Source organism: Dipodomys spectabilis, unplaced genomic scaffold (genome assembly GCF_019054845.1).
Source record: "Dipodomys spectabilis isolate Male_0828 unplaced genomic scaffold, ASM1905484v1 ptg000288l, whole genome shotgun sequence".
NCBI classification, from domain to species: Eukaryota; Metazoa; Chordata; class Mammalia; order Rodentia; family Heteromyidae; genus Dipodomys; species Dipodomys spectabilis.
Genome location: NW_024870965.1, coordinates 5344596 through 5371962, shown reverse-complemented (window position 1 = coordinate 5371962; position 27367 = coordinate 5344596). Strand labels below are relative to the sequence as shown.

Sequence of the window (27367 nt, the reverse complement as noted above, 5' to 3'; positions counted from 1 at the left end):
CTTTATCTCCTATTTTAGACAACAAATGTTTCAATTTCCCATTCCAGATCTCTGTCCATCTATCCTCCTCATGAAAACATTATATGTTCATTCGATGAGATACCTCTTTACCATCTTTGGATACTGTGGTCTCTAAAGTATATTTTTTTGGTCTAATGACATGTGATTGGTAATTGATCGAGTACAGTATCTTTTATTTGTGCATGCACACGTGCATCCGTGTGTGTGTGTGCGCGCGCGCGTGTGTGCACATGCATGTGCACGTGCACGTACTTGCTGTCCCTAAGACTTGAGTTCAGAACCCCGGTGCTCTCCCTTAGCTTTTTCTGCGTTCTGCTCAAAGCTGGCAGTCTACCTCTTAAGCCACACATCCACTTCTAACTTTTTGCTCACTAATTAAGGGTAAGAGTATTAATGGACTTTCCTGCCCTGGCTAGCTTTGAATTGCAATCCTCAGATTTAGATCCTCAGCTAGGATTACAAGCATGAGCCATCAGTGCCTGAGTGTTGCAGTTGTTTTGTGCTTTTGCATCTATTACCAGGTTATGTAAAATTCAATCCAGAGTGTCCATTCTTCCCTTTATACCTTATAATGGATAGTAGTCCAGTTTGTAGTGTTCTTGACAGCTATGTTGAGCTTGGGAGTCTGCTCCTGGGAAATGTTCTGTAGTTATTTGAAGTCCCTTTGCTCTTGCTGACAGAGGGGACAGTTTTATTGACACTTTCATATATCAAGAGCACAAGAGGAGTATGTTAGTGGCATTTCATCTCTATTGCTGCAGCTCCCTCCACCCAGTCTTGAACCCAGGTAGCCATTCTATTTTAACTGGTCTTTTTATTCTTATGAGCATCAACTTGTCCTATTTTAATGGCCTAAAAATTCCCATTCTGATGGCCATATCACTGTGTCTCCTTGGTACTCTTTCTTTGTCTAGTTTTCCGTTGCCCATCTGCCTTTCCATACAACCTGAAATGATCACCCATTTATCAATGTATAACCAAATGTTCTATCTTTGGTGTCATTCGGTTCTCCTATCACTGTGAAGAAACAACATTCAGTTGAGCATCTTGAAATGGCTTGTGCTTACTTCTTCAGTCAGAAATGAACCCTCTTGGCAGATTGGTTCTTGTCTTTTTCAGAGTTTTACATTATCAGTCAGTGTGATAGCTTTCCAAAGATGCTTTTGTAGATCATAGAATTGATGTTTCTTCATACACAAAGTCACTTACTGGTTGGTCAGTTGAGAGCTCAGAGGGTACTTCCTAGGAACACAGATTGTGATGATGGTCTATGGCAGCTTCTCATTGGTTTCATTATGGAAGGAACTAAAAGAGGGAGTATCTGCTCCTGAGCATGATGAGAACCTCCTTGCATTTCTCCAGCAGAACATTCTTGTTAACTATTTCTATATTATGGAACTCTTGGGGATACATTTTCCTTCTTACCTCATTTCCTTGACATTATTTAAGACATGCAAGTACTTCAGGTTTTAAGATTGTGTTTTATCCTTTAGTTGTACAAGTTTCAATTAATGCCTGGGAGCTAGCCAGTAATTGCCTCTCTGTACTTTTGTGTCTGGAAATTTTCTGGCTCAAGATTCTAGTCATTGCTTCTAGTTAGCATTCTTGAGCTTTTTGGTCTAACCTCTAATTTGTGTGAGTTGAAGGAACTTAATGTATGCTGGTAAATTTTTTTTAAAATAGGGAACACCCCTCTGTATGTCACCTTGACAATAAAATTAAATTTTAAAAAATCACTTCAAGAAAAAAAATAAGGAACCTACAAAGATAAAAGAAAATTTTGTTTCTATCTTCTCTGAAAATAACATAGAATCCTTAAATGCTAGAATCTTGAGCATTGGCTCCCCTCAAATCAAGAATGAGACAGAGGTGTTTACTTTCCCCACACCTTCCCTAGCCAGAGAAACAAGAGTAGGGAACAAAAGGGGTCCAAATGTCTTAAGAAAGAACTCAGGTAATCTCTATTTGCAGACAGTATAATTCATTACTTACAAGCCTAAAGATTTCACCAGAAAACCTCCTAGATGATCATAAGCACTTCGACGAGATAGAAGACTGTAAGATTAACATACAAAAATTAATAGCTTTTTAATACATCAATAATGGAGAGGCTGATAGAAAAATCAGGAAGACAGTTCTGTTAACAGTTGCCTAGAGAAAAAAAAAAAAAAACACCTTAACCAAGGAGCTGAAAGAGCTCTACAGTGAAAACTATAAAACCTTGAAGAAAGAAACTGTAGAAAACACTATAAAATGGAAATACCTATGTTTGTGGATTTGTGAAATTAATGTTGTAAAAATAAGCCATTGTACTGAAAGCAATCCAGAAATTTAATATAATCCTTGTCAAAAATGTTATTTTTGCAGAAATGTAAAATTTTGTTCTAAAATTCATATCAAGCATAAAACACCCCAAATAATCAAGAGCAATCCTGAACAGGAAGGATAACAAATGCTTTTAGACATAATGTATACAGGTTTCAGTTACCTTTTGATAGATAGATTCATCCAGGTAGACCTGTGGTCAAACTGGAGAAAATTATTAAGCAGAGTAAAGGAATCTAGTTAAGTAACCTCGAAGCTGTTACTATTTATAAAATGTACTTTAGAATTAAGTCTTCTGTATATAACCTGTGGTCCCTTTTTCAATAGCTGGTTTTTCTTTTAAGTAGACTTAAAAGATGTATGCTCTTTACTGAATTACATCCTATATATCCCCTGGAAGCATGGAAATACTAACTACTATATGCTAAAATACTACCTGATAAGCCATTCCTTAAGAGGAAAATGGTACTATTTCATTTTCCCAGTGTATGATATTTTTGGTGTTTATTTTACATAATTATTAATATAGTTTGATCAAGTATGGGTGAGTTATATGAGTCTGGGTCTTCTGACATATTGTTTTGCTTTGTGTGGTGGTAATGGCTGTATGCAATAATGGAAGCATGCCAGTGTATTTTGTACCTGAGTATAACTGCTGCTAAATTCGGAAAAATGGTGAAAATGCTTACAGCATGTACTGATAGGTTGCTTTTTTCTCTTTAGGATGAAGTGGCACACACTCTAACTGAAAGCAGAGTATTAAAGAACACCAGGCATCCATTTTTAACCGTAAGTGCCTGGGGCCCCTGGTGATAGTCCTAACAGACTTTGTAAATAACATTTATGTAAATGTGGGAAGCCCATAAATTGTTGGAATACAGGGGTTAAATTTATCATATCTATTAATTTATAATCACTTCTGTTACCCACTTGAAACTTTTTCCCTTCCCATGATTATCCTTTAAGAAATAAAAAAATAATAAAGAGCAAATAGATGATTGTGGCATTTTAAAGAGTTCACTGGCACAATGGTAGACTTAAAACACCTTTGAAATATTAAATGTAAATTTTGTTTATTTTGCTTATTGGCTTCAGATAAATATTTAAATGATCAGGTAACATTCTCTTCAGAGTTATAAATCATAAATGAATTTTACCGATGTTCAATGTTGATAAGTCGCCATACTGTTTCTTCCCTTGACAAAGTATAAACTGTGTCTTAATGCATATAAATATGATACAAGGACAATTGTAAAGTTCCTCTATCTATGTTCCTGACTCCAGTGAAGTACATTCAGATTATGATTAACAGACAGACTTCCAGAAATCTTTTACTAAAAATTTAGAAATACTTGAAATGGAAACTTTCAAGGGTATCCTTAGATACCTGGATTTCCTGTGTTACTTTATTACATGTTGATTATCTGTTGTTACATTGTTAGAAACTCCAACATGTCAACAGGAACTGTATTCCTGTGGAACTTGCACTGGAGTAATTTGCATGGATGAGAACTTTGATTACCAACAGTTTCAGAGAGATGGGGTAATGGATTGAGCAGTTTAATTTTACTTACAGTCTTAGTTTTCCCCCTGACGATACAAAATTTGCTTTATGTTTCTTATAAACTCTTCTGTAAGCCCACAGTAAGTGGACTGTGAAGGAACTTCATGTTCCTTAACTCCCGATGTTCCTTTCTGGTTTCTCATCAGTGTTGTCTCATCGGTTATGCTTACAGTTTTTAAATGTTCTCTTTTCATACTATTATAATGGTAAGAATATAGGATTATAACTTTTTTTTATTTTTCATTTCAAGTCCTTGAAATATTCCTTCCAGACAAAAGACCGTTTGTGTTTTGTGATGGAATATGTTAATGGGGGAGAGGTGAGTCAAAAGCAATCCGGCGTTTCATCCTAGTAACTTCTCATTATTTCAAACATTACTTAAAATACAAGTTGTACTAATTCACTACCCGATAGAGATTTGTGTAACTCTCTCTACTATTGTGTAGATGAGACCTTAATAATTTCTAATGAAGTATTATGAGTGCTTTTTATAAGTACATTTATAGATTGGAAAAGATAATTACACTTTTCCTATATTTAAGCATTTTAAAAGTCTTCCCACAGTATGATTTTTGAAATTGTTATTAAATTTTGAAAACCAGAAATGTAAGATTTATTATGTTTTATAAAGTTTTTCATCAAGTAGGTTTCCTGTAAAACTTGTTTCCATGTTAGTAAGTTATTTTACCTATTTTAAACTAAGGAGAGCAGTATTTCATAGGTAAATTGTGATGAAACTTTTTCTTCTGTGTAGTAGTTAAAGCATCGTGATTAGACTTAAGAGATTTAAGAGATCTTACAGTTTTGAATAGAAATTCAGTCACTAGTAGCACTTTCTCTTCCTGATTTTTGAACAAACTTCTTCTTCTTCCCTATTTTTGAACAAAATTAATGTAAAAGCAAATATAATTTATACTAATAATTAACTGGAAATATTTTATATTGTGAGCTTTCTGAAATAAATTTAGTTATTATATTGAGGTCTGTATGTATCTCATGGATATTGTCATTTGCCAAAATAAATATTGTTTGTGGACACTTTTTCCTGTAGATTTGTATGCTTGTACAGGAATTACTTTATTTGAAGACTTCATTCAGTAAATACATTTTGAATACCTAGGCAGTGTGAGTTTATCTAAATGTTTTAAGACATTACCCTTGCCATGAAGGAATGTATAGTTTTGTCTTAGGAGTACATTATAAATCAGAATGTCTAAAACCTAAGGACTGTTGAATTCATGAAAGGGAGCAAATTGTGAATGATCTAGCATTTAAGGTAGACTTTTTGAAATGTCAGCAGGTTTGATTTGAGATGCTTCCAGCAGAGAGGATGATATGTCCCATTACAGATAGATAGAGCTGTAGAATAATAATAACCCAGACATGTAAAATGTGGTGCTTACAAGTCAGATATCTGAAAAAAAATAGGAAAAAGATGAATGTCTTAGAACTGTAGGATTGGCACATATTAACAGCTAGTTAATTGGATATGGATAGGAAATAAAGAGACATGAGATTTGCTTGAAATCTGAGAAAATTAACCAATACAGTGAAGTTATGAAGAACTTAAATTTTGGGGTAAGATTAATAACATTTTCAAAGGTTTTTCCTAAGGTTCTGAAGAAATATATGTATGGCAGTATCACAGAAATTAAGTAAGGGAAGCATCCCCAAGGAGGTTGTAGTTTACCTAGGGAGATAGAAGTTAAATTAAGGAAGTATCCAGAAGTCTCTGTCAATATCTTATCAGTATCTTGATAAAAAGGCACATATTTTTGTACTCAGCAGTTCCACTTCCAGGCATTTGTTTATAAACATATCATGATCCATAAATAAATATGTTCACTGCAACATTATATTACCTTAAATGAATGTTTAGTAAGAAGTCTGCTCAGGTAAATGGTATTGGAGCCACGCAGTAGAATCTCAGTATCCATTAAATACAATGAGGCGGCCCACTCTGAACTAATACCAGTGAGCAAAGCAAGATGGGAAGTTTGAAGCATTGTGCTAAAAGACAGTAAGACCATGTTCATATATATATGTTTGTGTGCATTATCTCTGTGATTATGCAGTGGGTATTATGGCTTGCCTTTGGGTAGATAATCTGGGTGGCTGGACACAAGGTGGAAGGAAGACCTATTTTCCAATTAGGTATTTGTAGCTTTCATATTTTGTGCCATCTGCAGATATTATTTAATAACTTAAAATAGATAGGTATATGGCTGACCAAGGAGAAAATAATATAGAGAAAATGATTAATTCAGTCAGAAGCTTGAACAGCACGCTTCTTATGTCTTTCCAACTTTTTTATATGGTCTCCTGTATTTACATATATGTATTACTTACCAGATTGTTTTATAGTAAGGATATCTTAGTATAATTTACAAATATCTACCTACTGGGTTGTGTACAAGATACTCTGGTCAATATTATGGGATGTACAAATCAGTTCAGCATAGATTTTTACCTCAGAGAGTCTATAGTCTATGAAGAAGATAAGATAACAATTATGCTAAACGATGTGTGTGCCTAGTGTTAGATACACAAGTGAAAGGCCATGCGTCTTCATAGGCAGGACCCCTGCATGATGGAAGGAGAGCTTTCTGGAGGGAGCCAGCACACGCGTAAGCCTAGAAGACTTACAAGATGCTTTAATTAATGATTGTTGAGAAAAATTATACAAAAGCAGATTGTCACACTAGCCAGATGCTTTTCTTTTGCATTAAAGAACATGTTTTACTTCTTTTGTTTGACATGTCTTAGGCCTTTTCTACTTTTTTTCTCCTGCCCTGCTTCCTAAATTTTTGTTTGGGAATAAACTATAGGTTAGGACCAAATTGTTTCAAATTTTGAAGCTGGAGAAAAGATTCTATATCTGACATGTAATAAGTGCAATGGTAATAGTTTCAGCATTGCCATGTATGGAGGAAGGGAGAAACTATTTTAGTGAAAGTGATGTCTTTATATTATGTCATGGTTTTTAAAAAATTCTTTTAGATTAACAGATGTACTTTGGGTTAGGTGTAGCTCGGTAAGGTTAATTTGCCCAACATCAAAAAGAGTATGCTTCTACCAGTGTGTGTTACCATAGTCATTGGCAGCCTGCTTTCTTCCCTCCCTTCCCTGCCTGTCCCCTTTTACTTTTTTTTCTTTTGCCAGTAGCAGGGTTTGAACTCAGGGCCTGGAACTAGCTATTTGGCTGATGCTTGAGCCATGCCTCCAGCCCAGCATTTTTGTGCTGGCCCTGGGTTTGAAGTCAAGGCCTAGGCATTGTCCCTTAACGTTTTTGCTCAAAGCTGGTAGTCTTGACACTTGATCCATGCTTCCACTTGCAGCTTTTGGATACACAATTAGAAATAAGAATCTAATGGGCTTTTCTACCTGGGCTAGCTTCAAACCTCAATCCTTAGATCTCAGTCTCTTGACTAGCTAGGATTATAGGTGTAATCCATCCGTGCTCAGTGTGTCTTTATGGTCACACTATTTTGTGTTTTAGGTTCACTTTAGCATTTTTTTTCTCCTCAGGAATGCTTCCTAGAAATGCAAAAACGTTAATTGCTATAGAAAAACAAATATAATCGTAATTGTGTTCATGAATAAGGAGGAATGCTATAAACAATTCATACCAGCATTTGTACCCCACATATGACCTGTCCAGTAATTATCCATGTTGGCCCAAATGCCAGTATGTATTTTATAAGGTCATTGCTGCCTTGGTTTTTACTGGTGGCTGTGGCACTACAGAGTGCTTGGATCAATGTAGAAGGAAGAAAGAAATGGAAAAGAGAGGGTGCCAAGGAAGAGGAATCTTTGCAGTGTTGATTAAGGCTATGGAGCTGTCTGAGTTATATCAGTAAGAATGTGAAAGAGGCCATCACTGTGCAGAGGCAGGCAGGCGCCTCTCTTTTTCCCAGACACCCAGAAGAGCAGAGTGTGAATGAGGCATAAAGCCTTGCAGACACAACCAGGAAAGAAAAACCACGAGTCAGGGCCGCATTGGGCTAGTTTTCTACAGAGTCATTTAGGTTTTGTCCTGAAGGCAGAAGGGGCATCTTAGGAGAGTGTCAGTGAAAAAACGTTTAGAAGGAATACTTGGTAGGAGTACAAGACTTAAACTGAAGAGGGAAAAGATGGGATCAGGGAAGATACTGGGAGGCCTAGACCTTAGGTTTTCAGTAATCTGATTACAAAAGCTGACCCTACAGTAATCTGACCCTACAACAGTGGGGTCACCACTTGAAGGCAGTGTTAGTGAAAAGAAATCACATTAGGATGATATCTCAGTACATCCTAATGTGATATCCCACATTAGGATGATATCTAGTACTTGCTAGAATGTAAGGACTGCATACAGAGAGAAATGCTGTATTATGTTTTTTGCTAGGTTATATTGGGTTATTCATAAAGGTAGGAAACATGCCCGGTGCCTGAAATCCTGGCTACTCGGGAAGCTGAGATCTGAGAATAGCGGTTCAAAGTCAGCATGGGTAGGAAAGTCTGTGAGACTCTTACCAACAGCTAACCACCAGAAAAATAAAAAAAAGGGGAGGGGGGGGGCATTGTTCAAAGAGTGCTAGCCTTGAGCGCAAAAGCTCAAGGACAGTGCCCAGGCCTTGGGTTCAAGCCTCACAACTGACCAAAAAAAAAAAAAAAAAAAGATAGGAAACATGAGAAGAGAAATGAAATATGGTAGAGTTCACAGGGTTCACTCAGAGGTACAGTAGGCATCACCAGCAATGCTAAAACCAAGAAGGTAAAAAATAGTAAGGGTTGGAAAAGTATGTAATGCCTAAGTGTCCATGGTTTCTCAGCCTCAGTACTCAAAGAAGAGCGGCCTCAGGAAGATATAGGGCAGAAGGAACTGGGCAGGAGATGCCTTAGAAGTTTAGGGAAGTAATATCGCGTAAGGTAACAATGGGGATATGTTCATTGCATGATGCTGCTGGTTCCTTTTTTTAAGTTGGTGCAAGGTATGTTCCTTGGATAAAGTACAGAATGTACAAGATTGGTAGGCAACAGTCAGGAAAGTAAGTTCAGTGCAACTTGGTGGGCAGTAAATCAGCATCTGTAGAATTAACCATAAAATATTTCACTCACACTGCTGCTGACATGTTTGTGCCACTGTTTTAATAGCTTAGGTGTTATTGATTTACATCAGAAGCAAAAAATGCCCTGGGTTGAAACTGAAAACTGGTGATATTCCCTTTGGTTTAGGAAGTCCCTAGTTAAAACTCACCCCCAGATTTTTTTCATACCTATATTTCTTTCAAGCCTGTAAATTGTATTTCCATGATCTCTCACCTGTTTGAAATGTTCTGGAAGTTAAGAGATTCATTAGGAATGAAGGAAAACTACCATGTAGACATGTTATGCATCTGACAAATTTTTCATATTCTTACATTCTTTATATTCATTATTAATACTATCTATCCTTAGCTCTTTGCATAGTCTAGCTTGGTCTCGTTGATAAAAATTCAGATTTTTGCATATGAATTTCAGTTTCATGTCATTCTTGAAATCCTCTCTTATTCAGATTTCTTATTATTTGGCTGGCATCTTGTCTTCTATGAACCAAAATCATCTCATTTTAAATTCACATAAGACAGAAGTGCCGGCAGTCAGCATTTGAGTTTCACTTACTAATTTATAGAGGTGTGATTTGGGTGATTTTTACATTAAAAATACTTCATTTCATATTCATAGTGATGCTTTTTAAAATTTTACTAAATTTATAGGCATGTAAGTATCTTTATTGTCAGGAGTTATTAACTTTTATGTAGGTTATATCAAACTTCTATTGCCTTCACCCCAATCTTTTTCAAAAACTCCCTCGCCAAGAAAGATAGATTATAATATTCACATTGGCATCTAAAGTTCAAGCCAAAATAAGTTAAAATTTTATTTTACATGCCATATTTACTTTATGATTGTGTAATATTTCTAGGCCAGTTCCTAAAATGAATCATGAAACCAAGATCTCATTGCAATTAAAGCCAGCATGAGAAGACTCAACCTGCCTCCATGTGTAAGATGTTTTCAAATGTATTTTTAGATGAATTTTCTGGAACTGGACTGATCAGCCACTTTTTTCATGATTCCTTTACCTCTTATGTGGTTATGGCATAGAACAGTAACTTATTAATAGTTCGACTTCTCAAATGGAGGGTATTTTACCTCAGCGTAAGCATTTCAAGAAGATAAAAAGAGGAAGACCAACACATATATAATTGGAGACTCTGAAGACAATGACACCAAAAAATAATTTTTAAAACTGTACTCCAGAGCCACATTGTATAGCCGTTTGTGTTCCACATTAAAAAAAAAAATGACCATAATTCATCAACATTACATTTTGGAGACGTCTCATGGATTTTGTGCCCAGACTGACTTTGGACAGCATTCCTCTGGGTCTCAGCCTCCTAAGTAGCTAGGATTATAGGCATGAGCTCTTTGTCTTCGGTATCTTCTTGATGCCAAATTGTCAGAGTTTATATATTTAGGTATAAATACTGTTAACATAGTTTTATTATCTTTAAGTAGTTGTACAGATGAGTTGCCATTCACCAAAGCAGTTTATGAATACAACGCGTCTTGATCAGTGTAACCCCTTTCCTTGTTCTCACCCACCCTTCCCTACCCACCCCGTCTCTCACTTGTCTTAATTTTGTGGGATATACATTGTACTTGTTAATGCACTCCCCCCACGCACCCCTTCTCTTCATCCACTTTCCTCTTCTTGACCCTACCCTAGCCCTGTCAAGTTCTCATTTACTGGTGTTTGTTTTGTTGGACTATGATTTTTGTCTTTCTAAGAAATTACACTGTTTTGAGTTTCCCCTAAAAATTACAAAATTAATTAAAGTATCAGTACTTTCCATAGCATGTTTTTCAATTGTTTTTTCCTGTTCTACAGTTTTCTTTTTTATTTCATGATGAACTTTGTGCATGATTTTAAGCACAATTTAATGCCAACTCCAACTTTCTGCATCATTTCCCATAATTCATCAATTTTGAATACAAAGTTCAGTGAATTTGGACCAATATATGTAGTAGTTTCGTATCACCAGTCATCGCAGAGAGCATTGTTGGGAAAGATGATGGGCTCCATGTAGCTAATTTTGCAGTGAAGGCCTTTGTACCATTATCTGCAAGTTTGCTGTTAGCTATAAGTTTGTCATAAATGCTCTTTATGAAGTTGAAGAAGCTCCCTTCATTCCTAGTTTGTGGACTTACATTTAGAGACATAGAAGCTGTTAAATTTTGTCAAAGGACTTCCTTATGTATCTGTCATGATAGTTATTTTTTTTTATCATTGCTAATACCTTGAATTTCATTGTTTGATTTTTGAATGTTAAACAAATTACCCATTTCTTGATAAACCCTATTTAGTTATAAGACATTATCCTTTCAATGTATTTTTGGATTCCAACTAAAATATTATTGGGAATTGTAAGTCTGGTAATCATTACAAATACCATTCTATGAGTATCTTTCCCTGACACCTTGTCCAGAGTAAAGTCTGTGGGTTTGGATTTGGGCTAATACTGACTTTTTAACATAAGCAGAAGCACCACTTCTACTACTTTCTGGCATACTTCATTCATAGAGAGGAAGAGGGAGGGAAAAAGGGAGGAGGGAGAGGGAGAGTGTGTGGGGTCTCTGGCTGCAGGAATCCAGGCGAGGCAAGTGATTTTCCACTGAATTGCCCTCTTACCAGCTGCCAAATTTTGTTAGTAAGGATTGTCTTTGTGGGAAGGTTTTTAACAATAAATTGAAATGTAAAAATATGTACATATACAGAGCCATGTACTTTATCTTCTTCTGGAGTTACTTTTGGTCGTTTGTCCATTGAGATTTTTTTCAACTTGCAAATGTGTTTGTGAATAAGATCTGTCATTTTGATAATGTTTGTAGGTGATACAGATACCTTTTACTTTGTTTCTAATATTGAGTTTGACCCATCTGAAGTTTAGGCATTTTTATTGACATTATCAAAGATCCAGAGTTAAATTTCATAGATTTTTTTTCTTTGTCAATTTTGAATTGCCTGATTCATTGGTTCTTGCTTAGTTTTCTTGTTTATTATTTATTACTTGTTTGTTTTATTTATTTTTCCTTTCCTTCTGATTACTTTGAGTTCTATTGGCTTTTTGTCTCCTTTGTCCTTTCCTACCTTTAAACAAAACTAGTGTTGAACTCACAGCCTTGTGCCTGCCTAGCATCCCACTCAGCCACACCCCAGCACTTATTGGCTTTAGATAGGTTCTAGTACTTTTGCCACAAACCATAATCCTCCTACCTAGGTCTCCATCATAACTGGGATCACAAGTTTCATGCCACTATGCACAGATTATTTTGAAAAATGGTCTCGCCAGCTTATTGCCTGGTGCCTTAAATAGCTATCCTTCAGTCGCTGCATCCCAAGTAGATAGAGTAACCGCAGGAGCCACTGTTCAGCCTTTTGGTAGGATGCCATGTCTAAGAATCTTACCTAGGGCCTCATACATATAAGTGATTCTTAGTTGCTTTTTTTTTTTTTTTAGGAGTAAAACTTGATTACAAACAGGTTTCATTGTGATATTTCTATACATATATACATATATATAAATGTACTTTGATTAAATTTATACTTCTGTTAATCTTTTATATTTGACCTCCCTCCTTTCTTCAACCTTCTTAAAATAGTTGTCATGGGGTTTAGTTATGCTACTTCACATATTTTATATATATATATATACTATGTCTGTGTCAGTATTCACCTCTGTCATCCTCTCTTTTCCCTTCTCTCCTCTCACTGTCCCTCACCTCCCCCCTAAGAAGACTATTCTACAATAATGCCATATTAATTTTTTTACATCTAGAGACAGCATATGAGGGAAAATGTGTGACATTTAATATGCTAATCTCACACAACATAATGATCTCTAATTGAAAGTATTTTCCTGCAACTGACATGATTTTATTCTTCTTTATGGCTGAATACTACTCTGTATATGTACGTATATGTGTATATGTATATAAATATGTATGTGTATATATATATACATTTTCCTTTATCTAGTCATTGGCTAATAGGCCCTAAATATTGATTCCATATTTTGGCTAGTGAGCATAATGCTCTTATAAGCATGGGTATAGGCCAGGTGCCAGTGGTTCCCTCTTAGAATCCTAGCTACTCAGGAAGCTGAGATATGAGAATTATAGTTTGAACCAGCCAGAGCAGGAAAGTTTGTGAGACTCTCATCTCCAGTTAACCATCAAAAAGCCAAAAGTGGATCTGTGGCTCAAGTAGTAGAGTGCTAGCCTTGAGCAGAAAAGGCTCAGAGACAGCACCTGGTCCTGAGTTCAAGCCCCAGGATTAGCACCAAAAAAGAAAAAAGAAGAGTTCCATAAAGTAGCAAGAGTAGACATGAAATGTTAGTGAATTGTGAGAGCATGTAGAATTTTTCCCCATAAGTTGAGATTTTAGCTGATACTTTTATAGAAATTGGCTGGAAGACAAATTGAAGATACATAATCTAAATAAAGACCTAGAATCGTGAATATATTATACTAGTTTGGGGAGAATCTATATTTCCTTTCTAAAGTAGAAGAGCAGTGCTTAGAGTGACCTTCTTTTAAGAAAATTTAGACACTTAGTCACTGTCTTTATCCCTTTAGAAGAACACTATAACTCTGGGCAGCCACAGGGCTTCCTTCATCAAAGCCAGTGATGTAAAGTATGGGAGAAGTTGTTCACAACAGCTTATTGATAACCCATGTTCCTTTTTACTCTGTGCCCTTGTATGGATGCCAATGCATTAAATATAATTATTGTCACTGAATAATTGTATAAATTGGTTTGATTTTTGGCATTCCACAGTTTGATCATTTGCAAGACACAACATTCTGCAGTCAGAATGCATTTTTAGTACATAATGTATCATAATTTTAGTTATTAGCCTTCTTTCGTGGTATTACATAAAATGGCAATGCAGACTCAAGCACCCCAGATTGTTAAAATATGGCATTTGGGGAACAATAGGTAGCAAGTATTAAAATTGAGAGAATTTTGTCATATTTTAATTCTAATATAATGTTCAAATCTTTTTTGACAATAATATTCTTCTTTTTACTGGGGCTAGTAGATAATATTTTAAAGTTTGTCTTAAAACAATAATAGCTAGGTACAGTGGCTCATACCTATAATCCTAGCCATTCAGAACCAGGGATTGGAAGGATCTTGCTCAATGTTACAAGACCCCAGCTTAATCAGTAGCTAGGTGGTGGTGTATACTTGTCATATCTGCTACATGGATGATTGAGATTGGAAGGATTAATGTACTAGGCCAGCTCGGGGGGTGGGGGGGGGGGGGCGGAATAAGACCGTATCTCTAAAATAACCAGAGTAAAAAGGCCTAGAGCCGAGGCTTAAGCAATGGGAGCATCTGCCTAGCTGATGCAAAGCCCTGAGTGCGGTCCTTAAGACCACCAAGACCAAGTAAGGAAAGCAATAATAGATTAATGAGCAGTGGGACAAGGGAGGTAAGAAACTGTAGTGAACTGTTTTATGTTACTTCAGATGATAACTTGTTGTGTAAACAAAATTGTTAACAGCCTTAAAGAGACATTAAGTCAGTGATCCATGTGGAGGTGTTGTGAATTTCTGAACTTGAAGTCTAACATACATTTATTGCTTCATTTTTCTCCAGTCATAGACATGTGTTGAGTACCTCCATGGCAGCTAGCAGTGTACTCAGCACTGTGACACTTCTTCCTTGTTCTTGGCAGATTTCTTAATACACTGAAACAGAGCAAGGATTGATAGTATATAATCCTGAATTCCAGAATTCCTAGTTGTGCTCCTTCTCTATTATGTTGTCAGACTGAAGGGTGAGATGTGGTTTGGGGTTTTCTTCCCTGCGGTGTCTGCAGCATGCTAGGGAAGAAGACTCCTCATATCCCCAGTCAAGAGAAGAGATCTGTGCATGTAGAAGTTAAGAGATGAGATCTATACTTCCTCTTGGCTCCCTCCCTCCCTCCCTCCCTCCCTCCCTCCCTCCCTCCCTCCCTTCCTTCCTTCCTTCCTTCCTTCCTTCCTTCCTTCCTTCCTTCCTTTTTTGTGGTACTACTAGGGTTTGCAAAGCAGGCATTTTTTCCACTTGAGCTCTGCCCATAGTCCTTTTTTAAGTTATTTTTTGATAAGTTCTCATAGTTTTTGCTCAAGGTCAGACTATGATCCTTCTTACCTTCTCCTCTTACGTAGCCAAAGTTTCAGCTATAAAGCCACTATACCAAGTCTATTTATTTATTGAGATGGGGTGTCATTAGTTTTATATCTGGACTGGCCTCAAACCACAGTCCTCATCTCTACCTATTAAGTAGCTGGGATTTATAGGCATTTCACTCCCCTCCTTTATAGGAAGTAGAGATCTAGATACTTGGACTCAGTATGTTTCCAAGTGAATAGTGGATAATTAAAGAATAATTTTAAATGATGATATGAAAAAGATGATATAGATAAATATTATTGAAAATATAATGAATATATATTGAGGATCATAGCAGGAATAACAGAAGCTTCTCAGTTTATATTGGACATTATTGAAATAGATTTAAAACACCAGAGACAAAGTTTCTCACTGTGGAAAGTGTAGCCTCAAACATTGAAACTGTTTCTAGAGACATAGTGATCAAGTTGTAAACTATAAGTTCATATAAACTGATTGGAGGAAATCACTGACGTTTCTTAAAACCAATCTAAATAATTAAGTACAGTTCTCTATCGGTTAAAAATGGGCATAGGCATATGTGTAATGTTTATTTGTTGCTTTTATTTTTTACTTTTATTATCTTTAAGTATTTGTTCAAAGAGGTTACCATTCAACAAATCAGTTTATAAATAATTCTTTCCCATCCCTCTCAAACCAACTCCTCCTCTCAGTTTTCCTAGTTTTATAGGCTATGCATTGAATGTTGGGATTGTGCTCTTCCCTATTCCTTCCTTCTGTGTCAGTAGCTGTTCCTTGAGTGAGTGAAGCAGCAGGGTAGTGAGAGGAAGTGAAGTCTAATGGTGCATGGTTTTCTCCTCTGGTAACTGAAGGTTAAATGGGTAGCAAGCAGAATGCCTTAAACAAGATTGGTATATTGATTAAAACGCTGATTTAACAGCTCTTGGTTTCCCTTTGGAAACCTGGGAAAGATAAGCCAGCTGCTGTCTAAGAGTGCCGAGTGTCCACGGAGAGTACACTATCTATCATCACAATATGGCAGTGAGAAGTGTTTTATGTTTGTGTTAATTTCCCCCACTAAATCAGTAATTATTACAATCCTGTCCCTGCTGTTTACCCTGCAGCTGTTTTTCCATTTGTCGAGAGAGCGAGTGTTCTCTGAGGACCGCACACGTTTCTATGGTGCAGAAATTGTCTCTGCCTTGGACTATCTACATTCTGGAAAGATTGTGTATCGCGATCTCAAGGTAAAATAAAAAAGTAATCAAAATTTGTTGTCTGTAGAGACCATTGGGACAAACGAAGTAATTAAAAAGTTACACAATTTTGAGAAAAGCAGATTTAGTTCAGAAAAAAAAGCACTTTGTTTAGGAATGTCCTGCTACTTTTGACAGGAAATTTCATTCTCTAACATGCATGTGGTTCCTGTGTGTTTGAGTTTTTTGGTATGCAAAATAATTTCTGCTTTACCATTCTGATTGACTGATCTACTAATAATAGTTTCATTTTTCTGTACGTGTTATAAAAAATTTTGAACATCTGCCGGGTGCTGGTGGCTCACGCCTGTAATCCTAGCTGTTCAGGCAGCTGAGTTCTGAGGATCATGATTCAAAGCCAGCCCGGGGAGGAAAAGTCCGTAAGACTCTTCTCTCCAACAAACCACTCAGAAAACCAGAAGTGGCGCAATGGCTCAAGTGGTAGAGCGCTAGCCTTGAGCTGAAGAGCTGAGGAACAGCGCTCAGGCCCAAAATTCAAGTCCTGCAACCAACAAAAAAAATTTTTTTTGGAACTTCTGAATAAAAGTCAAATAACTTTGCAAGTGACATACTAAAACAAGTTTCATTATATTCTGTCATCTTATGGTGTTATAAAGAAGCTTTTACAATAAATAAGACAGAAGGAAAACATTCATCTTGCTTAGAGTTACAACTTTTTGGTAGGTTTTGGTACCTGATGCATTTTAATATAGGATATTATTTGTTAAGCTTTTTATTCACAAAAGCATAGTCTGTGTTTTATTGATAAGAGCTTTGACCTCTCTTAAGTTTTAGTAGGATGAGAATCCAAGGACAGCTCAGATTGAGCAAGCATTCTGTGAAGGTGAGATAATAAATACTTCCATCTTTCCTGCTCATGAAGTCTTTGTTGCAGCGATTCAGTTCTGTTTGTGGACAATCCCATACATTATGGAACTGAGCATGTTTGCTGTGTCCTGATAAGATGTTATTGACAAAACAGGCAGTAGTCTAGATTTGGTCTACATACCATAGTTTACAGATCCCTGGAATAGAACATGTAAGCTAGTAATAATTCCCTTCACTCTTATAAATGAGGTTGCCTATATTAAGAAAATTTGTACTGTGGTGTGTTTTGAACCAGTTCTAAATGTTCTAGTCTTACTACCTTAAAACTCAATCTTAGGAGTGGGATAATAGCCTCATGATGATTGGCTTGCATAGCAAACATAAGGCTCTGAGTTCTATCCCCAGCAGTAGGTGGTGGAAAAGAACTATAAGTCAAATATAGTGACACATGCTTGTAATTCAGGCTACTCAGGATGCTGAAGCAGGATCATAACTTGAGGACAACCTGGGAAACTTAGTAAGACCTGCCCCTAGATAAAATAGACCAGGGATGTCATTCAGTGATAGAGCACTTGCTTAGAATATGTGATTCCCTGCGTTCAGTCCCCACTATAGGATGAAAATGTTGGTAGTGTAGTAATCTAGTTCAATTCAAGGTAGGCACCAGCGGCTCGTGCCTGTGATCCTAACTCCTCAGGAAGCTAAGATCTGAGGATTGCAGTTCAAAGCTAGCCCAAAGAAGGAAAAGTTGTGAGACTTATTTCTAATTAACCACCAAAAGCCAGAGGTGGAGCCTTTGCTCAAGCAGTAGAGTGCTGGCTTGGAGCATAAAACCTCAGGGACAATGCCCAGGCCCAGAGTTCAAGCCCCGAGACTGGCTTTGAAATGCAGAATTGCTCTACTGATTAAGTACCAGTTTATGTAAGCTGCAATTTGACTTAGAGAAATAGAAGTCACCTATGCCAGTGCCAGTGGCTCACACCTTGAAACCTAAGTACTCAGGAGGGTGATACTCAGGTACTCAGGTGGTACTCAGGAGGGTCAAAAGCTAGACTGGAGGCCTGGCTCAAGTTGTAAAGCCCCAGCTGAGTAAGCATGAGGCCCTGAGTCCAGACACTAGTGCCAAAAAAGATAAATAGACATATCTCTGGGGGCTGGGAAGTTGGCTCAGAATGCTTGCCTTGCATGCATGAAGCCCTGAGTTCGATTCCTCAGTATCACATAAGCAGAGAAGTGGCGCTGTGGCTCAAGTGGTAGAGAGCTAGCCTTGAGCTGAAGAGCTGAGGGACAGCGCCCAGGCCCAGAGTTAAGGCCCACAACCAGGCAAAAAAAAAAAAAAATTTGACTCTTAATTTATATTATGTAAGAATTTCTCTAGATTAAAATGGTCCTACTATGCTCCTTTATGCTATGAGTATCTCTCTTGTAAAATATAATTTTGTATAGTGACAAGTAAAATATTGAATGTAGTTGTATAATAAATTAATTATTAAACTTTTACCCAGGTGTGGTAGGACATAGCTATAATCCCATTGTGAGTTTTAGGCCAGCTTGGGCAAATAGTGAGTTTGAGTTGAGATCAGGATATATAGCAAGACCTTCTGTCAAAAAAAAAAAAAAATAGAAAAGTAACAGAGACTCTTAAGATACTGTATTTAGGAAAAATGAACTGTAATGCAACTAAAAAAAAGTTCATTAAGCCAGGCACCGGTGGCTCATGCCTGTAATCCTAGCTACTCAGGAAGCTAAGACCTGAGAATCGCGGTTCAAAGCCAGCCAGGGCAGGAAGGTCTGTGAGACTCTTATCTCCAATAAACCACTCAGAAAACCAGAAGTGGCGCTGTAGCTCAAGTGGTAGAGTGCTTGCCTTGAGCTGAAGAGCTGAGGGACAGCACCCAGGCCCAGAGTTCAAGCCCCATGACCGACCAAAAAAAAAAAAAAAGGTCCATTAGAAGATACCGATTTAAAGAAATTAGCTTTATAACATGGCAGAATATTTGTTAACTCCCAAAATATATTTTTCCTTCCTGAGTCTCCTTTTACCCATCTCATGTTTTAAGGATCCTATTTATAAGAACAAGAGGGGTAAGGTATGGATTTTAGGGATGTGAGCAATTTTAAAGTAGAGGGTAACACATTCATAGTCTGTGTAGCTAAAAGAATTGTTATCTTAAGTAACATTCATTAATTTGCTAGCATTGATATGGACTGTTATAATCAGGAGAATCTTGGTTGATATTCTCTATTTATCATCTCTAATCAAATGAATCAGTATATTAGTTATAGTCCAGTTAATCTAATACTCATTTTACTCTCTATTGCTTCTGATGATGGAATTAGACTGAATGCATTAAATTGCAACATTAAGTAGCTACTTTATGTATAATTTTCCAAATACAGCTATGACTAAACACTTACAAAGGTAAGCTAATACTGGAAGTATTAAGAATTAATTTCTTAGAAGTGTCATTGTCCAAAAAGAAATGTACTCATTACCTGAGTTCTGTAACTGTAACCCCTCTGTACATCACCTTTATAATATTTAAAAATAAAATTAAAAATAATTAATTTCTCCTAGAGCTTTATAAGGGGATAAAGTAATAAACTGCTGCTAAATTTTTGGAACAGCTAATCTTTCTACCTAGAGAGTATTTGTATTATACCATGTTTATTTGTATTAAACCATTTTTGAGACCTTAAGATGGCACAGATGTGGCCCCCCTAGCTTTTGACATTTCTCCCTGATATTCATCTCCAATAAATACTCTTAATGAAAAGACTGTGCTTGCTTTGCACACGAAGTCTGAAGACATGTTTTTCCACCCTCACTTCTAACCAGACGGCCTGTCTCATTCTCTCTTTTCTAGAAAACGTAGGCACTAGTTAGTATTGAGAACAGCTTCTACCTCTGAAGTTAAACTGTACTGTTGGGCCATGGTGCTTATTTTTATCAGGAGGGGGGAAGAGAGGCATGGCAGGTTCTCCAGTTTTACACAATGTGAATTATTTTTATTTGAGTGTGTTGGAAGTCAAAACTCATTCTTGCAGTATTGCAGTTCACTGAATTCCCTGTCTTTCAATACCTGTGTGTCAGTCTGTGACATATGGTAGATATCCATAAACCTGTGTGTGTGTGTGTGTGTCTGTCTGTCTGTCTGTCTGTCTTTCAATACCTGTGTGTCAGTCTGTGACATATGGTAGTTAGATATCCATAAACCCAAGTGTGTGTGTGTGTGTGTGTGTGTGTGTGTGTGTGTGTGTGTGTGTGTGTGTGTGTGTGTGTGTGTGTGTGTGTGTGTGTGTGTGTGTGTGTGTGTGTGCAGAGTAGGGACTCCTTATGGCCTTGGTGCCTGAACACTGAGCTCATTGTATGTTGGGGCTGGAACTCAGGGCATGAGCTCTGTCCTGAGTTTCTTTTACTCAGAGCTAGGACTCTACCCCAGCTCCACTTCCGGCTTTCTGGAGGTTACCTGGGGATAAGCATCTCATGTACTTTCCTACCTGGGCTGACTTTGAACTGCAGTCCTCAGATCTTAACCTCCTGAATAACTAGGATTGTAGCTGTGAGCCACTGGTACTGGCATGATGTATTGAGAGAGAGCTAAAGAAGAGCTTGGAGGTGAGAGTTTGCTTTTGTATAAAGGCAGCGCTGGCCAGGGCCTCCCTCTGCCACACAGCGCTCAGCGGGGCCCCTGCTTTCCCAGGCAGGAGTCCAGGCCTTAGCCTGTCTACCAACCGGCCACGCCCTACTCTGTGAAATGGAATGGAATTAAAAATGTATAGGACTTTGAGAGTTTAATTTTAGATGCAAAACCAGCAGGATCCTAATTTTTAGTGATCAGTAATTTTTGTTCACAATACACAGAGGACAAGATTTCGAGGTCTGCCATTACTGCATATGCACACTGAGTTAAGACCTCTGCCTGCCCATTTCAAAAACTGTTCGCTGTGTGTGTTCGTGTGTATGTGTAAATTCTATGGAGTATATGTCTAATTTCTTCTAAAAAGTGTGTGTGTTTCTCTTGTTTGGTTATTAAGTTTTGTAGTACTAGGTATCAAACCTAGAGCCTTGTGCATGCTAGGCAAGTGTTCTACCCTTGTTCTATACTGTACTCCACCCGTAAAGCCTGAGCTTGTGGATGATAGCCCTCTGACTGACTGCTCCTCATAGTATTATCTAGGTTTTACCAAAAAATCTTTCTTTCTCATGACCTCCTGTGTGACTTCATCCTTGCTTCTGCCAATGGATAAACCCATCAGCTATGAGCATTCGGCCCCTTCTGTCTTGGAAACTAACTATAATAATAAACCCAAATAGAGAGTGCCTGAACAATGAGAAACCATATGCATTTTGCATTTTACAGCTAATGAAAGGAAGAAGGAAAACCATGAGATGCAGAAGAGATAGCAGAAGAAAGATAATTTGTAAATTATCTTATTATCTATTGTAGGAAGAGGCCTATAAATGACTACTCAAGTTTATGTTAATATTAAAAGAACTGAATGCATAATTTCTAGGTGTCTTTGTTACCTTCATGTCATTAATCTGCTTTAAAAAACTTTTTTCTGTTACCTTCATATTCCTGAATAACTCTGATACTTTTTGTACTTGTTTTTATAGTAACATTTTTAGTGCACCTTGTGTGAGATATTATTTTTTGTAAAGATTTCACATTAGTTAGGTTATTTTAAGTTTAAGGGTATGTTTTAAGATAGTGCATCTCTCTTTGTTCATATCTGTGATGAAAAACTTGTTTGGGATTCAGCGAATGACATTTTGAGACAGGAAAACAATTGATGATAGCAGAAATAAAATAACTAAAATTGAAATTATTACACGTTTTATTATTTTCAAAATGATTTATTGTATATTGGTAGGTATTTTTAATGCAGTCATTGAACTAAGTACTTTCATGAAGTTTCCTTCCTGAATTTTTCTCCTCCCTTTAACAGTGTCATCTAGTAGCTCCCACATTTTGGTAACTTAGGAATTGATCATTAAATTCTTCATGTTTAAAAGAATGATTGTTTATTGAATGTTTACAGTTTAAGTTCTGCTTTCACCATTTTGGTGAGTTCTCAAAATCTTCATTGAAGCACATAGAAGTTAGCAGTATGCCAGTGACATACAGTGGAAAGGGGTCAGCTCTAAATTTAGTGTGAGCCTCAGGTTTGTACTTCACACTTAACCAACTTAGCTCTCTCCTGCCTCCCATTGCTGTGACCCATACTCTTCTCAGAATTATCCTCAGGTGAACTTCATTCTTACTATGTTATTGTAATTTTTTTAAAGCTGACTTACAAAACAAGTCGGGTGACCAAGTGTCTTGGTTTGCCCAGGCCTGTAGTTTATAGAACTTTCAAGTCCTACATGCTAGAAAGACCCTCAGCCCTGGACAGACTAGGAGCACTTGTCATCTATGTCGTATTTCTTACCCAGTCCTCTACAGAGGAGTTACAGTCAAGTAAAGAGTACACTTCCTTTTGGAAAGCCCTATTCTTCCTTTTAGCCCTCATCCCTTTGCCTTGTAAGGTTCGGAGCTGAGATACAAAGGTAGATAATTAGGTATAAGTTGGTATTAAACACACACTTTGCCTGATACAGTTTAAAAAATGTTTATATATTTTGATTCTTTTGTATATAGCCATTCAACATAACTGTTAGAATGTGGAGAGGTAGTATGTGCCATAGGTTTACACACACATGAGGCATGTGAAGAGAATTGTACAAATGAGTGGGAATGGGGTCAACATGCATTCACATGTTGTTCAGTATTGTTATGTATCCTTGGAAGCTTGTATAAAAATTCTTGTGTGTTAACAAAAGAGACAAAATTTTGTGCATGCTAATACCAAGGCTTAACCTCAGAGCCTTGTTCTCTCTCTCACATCTCACTCGACTTTCTTGTTTAGGAAGGGCTCTGTACCAGTTGAGCCATACCTTCAAGCATTTTACTGGTTAATTAGAGATGGAGTTTCTCCAACTTTTCTGCCAGGCTGGCTTCAATACTCAGTCTTCCAGGTCTCAGCATCCTGTGTATCTAAGAATATAGGCATGAGCCACTAGCACCTGGCCAAGAGGTGGATATTTTAAAAGATCTTTAAGTTTAGAGCATAAAGGCTTTTATTCAGCAAAGCAACACAAATTTAAATGTAAGGTTTTCTTATATTTAATTGTGGCAAATTAAGGAAAGAAGGGTGTTTGAAAGAACTGGAAAAGGAGAGAAATGAAAGACTTGAAGAAAAAGATGGGCAGAGAAAGAGATGGGAGGAATGAAAAGTAGAGAATCTTTACTGATGCTTCAGGTCGGATTTCGTATTTAGTATTTACCATCATTTGTGCAGATTAGGCTTGATTTCTAGAATCTAATTAGTTGAAAAGCATAAAGAAGTTGCAAAGCACCTGAATTTGGATAAAATGTAAAACTTGTTAAAAGTGGTCAGCGATGTATTTACAGCTTGTCCAACTTTCTGTAGGCTAATTAAAGAAAGGCTGGCTTCTTTGATGTGTGCCACAGCTGCAGTGTGTTTGGAACATTTAGCTGCCTTGGGGTCGGGCAGTGTGTGGAGGTATCGCGCCAGGGCTTAGGTCTCTCCACAGCTGCCTGACCTGCATTATCTGTTTTTTAAGACATTGGATAATGCATGTTGTCATTGCACTCCATATGATTGCTATATGATGTGTTCATGTTTTGCTATAAATTTGCTATTCAGAGTTTGAAGTAAACACTTCAAAGTACCGTCAAATTAAAGAGTAGAATAAATATTTCTTTAGAAAAAGTTAACTAAACCTCATTTGCTTATGTGTATTTTTCACAATTGTGTATTTCTTCTGCATAATGCTGTTTGAGCACACTTTAAAACTCATGCATACTTTTGTGTAATGAATGATAGTCATAACTTGGCTTCAAATTGTAGGGTGTTTAGTAACTATTGAATGGCTTCGATACTCTTTTGTTGTTGTTGTTGCTTGTGGGTTTTGAACTCTGGGCCTGGGCACTGTCCCTCAGCTCTTCAGCTAAAGGCAAGCGCTCTACTACGTAAGCCACAGTGCCACTTCCAGTTTTCTGAGCAATTTATTGGAGATAAGAGTCTCATGAACTTTCGTGCCCAGGCTGGCTTTGAACCACAATCCTCAGATCTCATCCTCCTGAGTAGCTAGAATTATAGGCGTGATCCGTCAGCCCCAGCTTTGGTACTCTTTTTTTCTCTCTCTCTTTTTACATTTAAAGGGGTTTCTACTTCATTTCAAAGAACTGCAAAAACAAAACAAAACAAAAAAAACCTTATCTCACAGAAAGAGATTTAGGTTCAATTTATAGCCACCACCAAAAAGCATTTCAAAATAAATATGTCTTGTTATTACAGTAGCTTCCCAAGAGAAATTTTAGAAAACTGTATGCATCTAGAAGAAGACACTCATCTTTTGGGACTTGTTTAATCATGTATTGTTTGGAAAAAAGCTTAGGGTTGATATTTGCTTCTAGAAGTTGATTAGACTTTAGTTCTCATAACTTAAACAATCTGTCTCTTAAACCTCTTTCTCTACTACTATAGAATTATACCACTATAAAATCTCTTATCACATTTCCACCAGTTTTTCATATAAAACTATACCACAGTTTCTAATAATTTTATCGTTATCAAGTATTTGATAGAATATATTTTACTTAGCTGGGCTCTGAGGGCTCATGCCTATAAATCCTTGCTACTCAGGAGGCTGAGATCTTGATGGAAGTTCAAAGCTAGCCTCATCAGAAAGTTATAAGATACTCCATCTCCAATTAACCAACAAAAAGCTGGGCTGGAGGAGTAGTTCAAACGTTAGAATGTCAGTTAAGTGAACACAAGGTCATCTCAAGCCCTGGTACCAGCACAGATAAACAAACTAACCAGTCAACGAAATGAATATGTTTTCCTTTATACATGAACATATATAAGTATTAAGAGTTCTGTGAACTAAAACTATGTTCTCTTTTGGAAATAGCCTACTCAGCATTCAGGTATTTTTCACAATAGTATTTTCCTATACTTGAAAACTATAGAATAAATTGTGTCATTTTTTTTTCCCATTCTTCTTAATATACAGTTGGAGAATTTGATGCTGGATAAAGATGGTCATATAAAAATTACAGACTTTGGACTTTGCAAAGAAGGGATCACAGATGCAGCCACCATGAAGACATTCTGTGGCACCCCAGAGTACCTGGCACCAGAGGTAGGCTTTCGTCCCTGTTAGGAAAAATAATAGTAATACAGTGTTTTACAAATAGAAACATTACAGCATTTGTAATTACAGTAGTTATTGCTACCTTTACCAGGTTTCAACCTGAATTGAATTTATTTGCTCTGACTTGTTTAATGTGGTGGTTTGGTTTTTCATTTGTTTGTTTGTAGGATGAGATTTGAACTCAGGGTGCTTGTTTCTTAGATCTTCTACCACTTGAGCTAATCCCATAGTTATTTTTGACTAAGGTTTTATGTTTTTTGCCAGGTTGGCCTAAACTGGGTTCTTCCAACCTATGCCTCCCAGGAAGCTGGGGTGACAGACTTGCATCACTATACCCATGTTATTGGTTGAGATGTGGTTTTGCTGAGTTTTTATCCAGGCTGGCTTCAAACTATCATTCTCTTGATCTTTGCCTCCCAAATAACTGTGGTTACAGGTGTGGGCCATTATGCCTGGCTAAAGAATATGCTTTAAAAAATAAACTTTATACAGTTCCCTAGCTAAAGTAGATTAAATAGATTTTATTTCTTGGTCATGCCCATTTTGGTTCCTTTTTTTGAAATACATTGTGAATTACTTCATGACTTCAGCAAGAATGTTCAGTCTTATAAATCATCTTGGACTTAGAAACAAAAACAATAGTGATTACTTGATTCATAATACTGAAGGGTTTTATACTTGACTACTAGAAGGCCAGACAAGTAATTATCTCCATTTTAGAGTTCATGTTCCAAACCTGAGCAAAGGCTTCACAATAATTCAAATGAACCAACCAATGAATGTCTCTGTGTGTGTGTGTGTGCACGCATATGTGTGCACATGTGCATATATGCCTGTACTGAGCTTTGTGCTCTCATTTAGTTTTTTGGCCCAAGGCTGGTGCTCTACCACTAGAGTCACACCCCACTCTTTGCCTTTTGCAGTTTATTGAAGATGAGTCTCATAGACTTTTCTTCCAAGCTGGCTTTGATCTCAGATCTCAGCCTCCTAAGTAGCTAGGATTACAAGTATGAGCCACCAGTGCCTTGTTATATTTGCTTTACATTGAAAAGCTTTCTGTATGATGTGCTCATGGGACAAGGCAGAAAGGCACTGTGCTCAGAGAACTTACAGTGATGAGGGGCAGGGCAAACCTAAGTGAATAACTTGATAGTTATGGAGCCTGTGGGGACTGTGGAGGCCACAGAGGCTGTGAGGGCTGTGGTGGCTCTGGTGGCTGTGAAGGCTGAAGGGGTCATGGGGGCTGTGGAGGCTGTGGGGCTGAAGGCATAGTGGGGAATGTGGAAGCCATGGGGGCCCTACAGGCCAAGAGAGGTGTGGAAGCTGCAGAGGCTGTTGGCAGGTGCACCAGCAGGACTGCTGTGTAACAAGCACCTCGGTTCTGAGTGGTGAGGCAGGCAGCCAGGATGGTGACTCATGCTCTGCCCGAAGCATCGTCACTCATCTATCAGGTGACAGATGAGGTAGCTTCAGGCTGCCCTCTGTGATAATCACCTTTGTCCTCGGCCACTTTATTGGAGCTGTTGACAGGAGCCTCTCCATACAGCCTCACTGCCGCCTATCCGTGTGCCCTCTTCATGCAGCCTCTCTTCATAGCCTCTCCATGTGGCCTCTTCATGCAGCCTCTCTTCATAGCCTCTCCATGTGGCCTCTCCATACAGCCTCTCCTTATAACCTCTGCATACAGCCTCTCCATGTGGGCTCTCCATGCAACAGTGACAACTTTGTATCATTTTGGCTTTGAGCTCTAACATTGAGTGGCCTAGGAACAAGTTAGAAGCTAAACTGTCAGGAGTTTAACTTCAAAAACATTTTTTCATGGGATATTTATTAGGATTTTAATACAATTCTCACCTTCCATAAAACTCCCATTTTAATGTGTACTAGTCTGAGTTTTTCTTTGTTTATACAGTTGTACATCTCTAATTCC

General features: G+C 37.4%; 1 protein-coding gene across 2 annotated transcripts in view; it reads left to right on the top strand.

Annotated features, from left to right (window-relative positions):
- The window catches only part of Akt3 (AKT serine/threonine kinase 3), a 201536-nt gene that overhangs the window by 136786 nt on the left and 37383 nt on the right, over positions 1–27367 (top strand). Inside the window, exons 7-10 of one of the 2 annotated variants that reach the window (XM_042701144.1) lie at positions 3070–3135; positions 4161–4229; positions 16248–16370; positions 25297–25425. In XM_042701144.1, the coding sequence (XP_042557078.1) occupies positions 3070–3135; positions 4161–4229; positions 16248–16370; positions 25297–25425 (387 nt within the window). The remainder of the gene's footprint in view (positions 1–3069; positions 3136–4160; positions 4230–16247; positions 16371–25296; positions 25426–27367) is intronic. The other variant, XM_042701145.1, reaches the window with a different exon arrangement.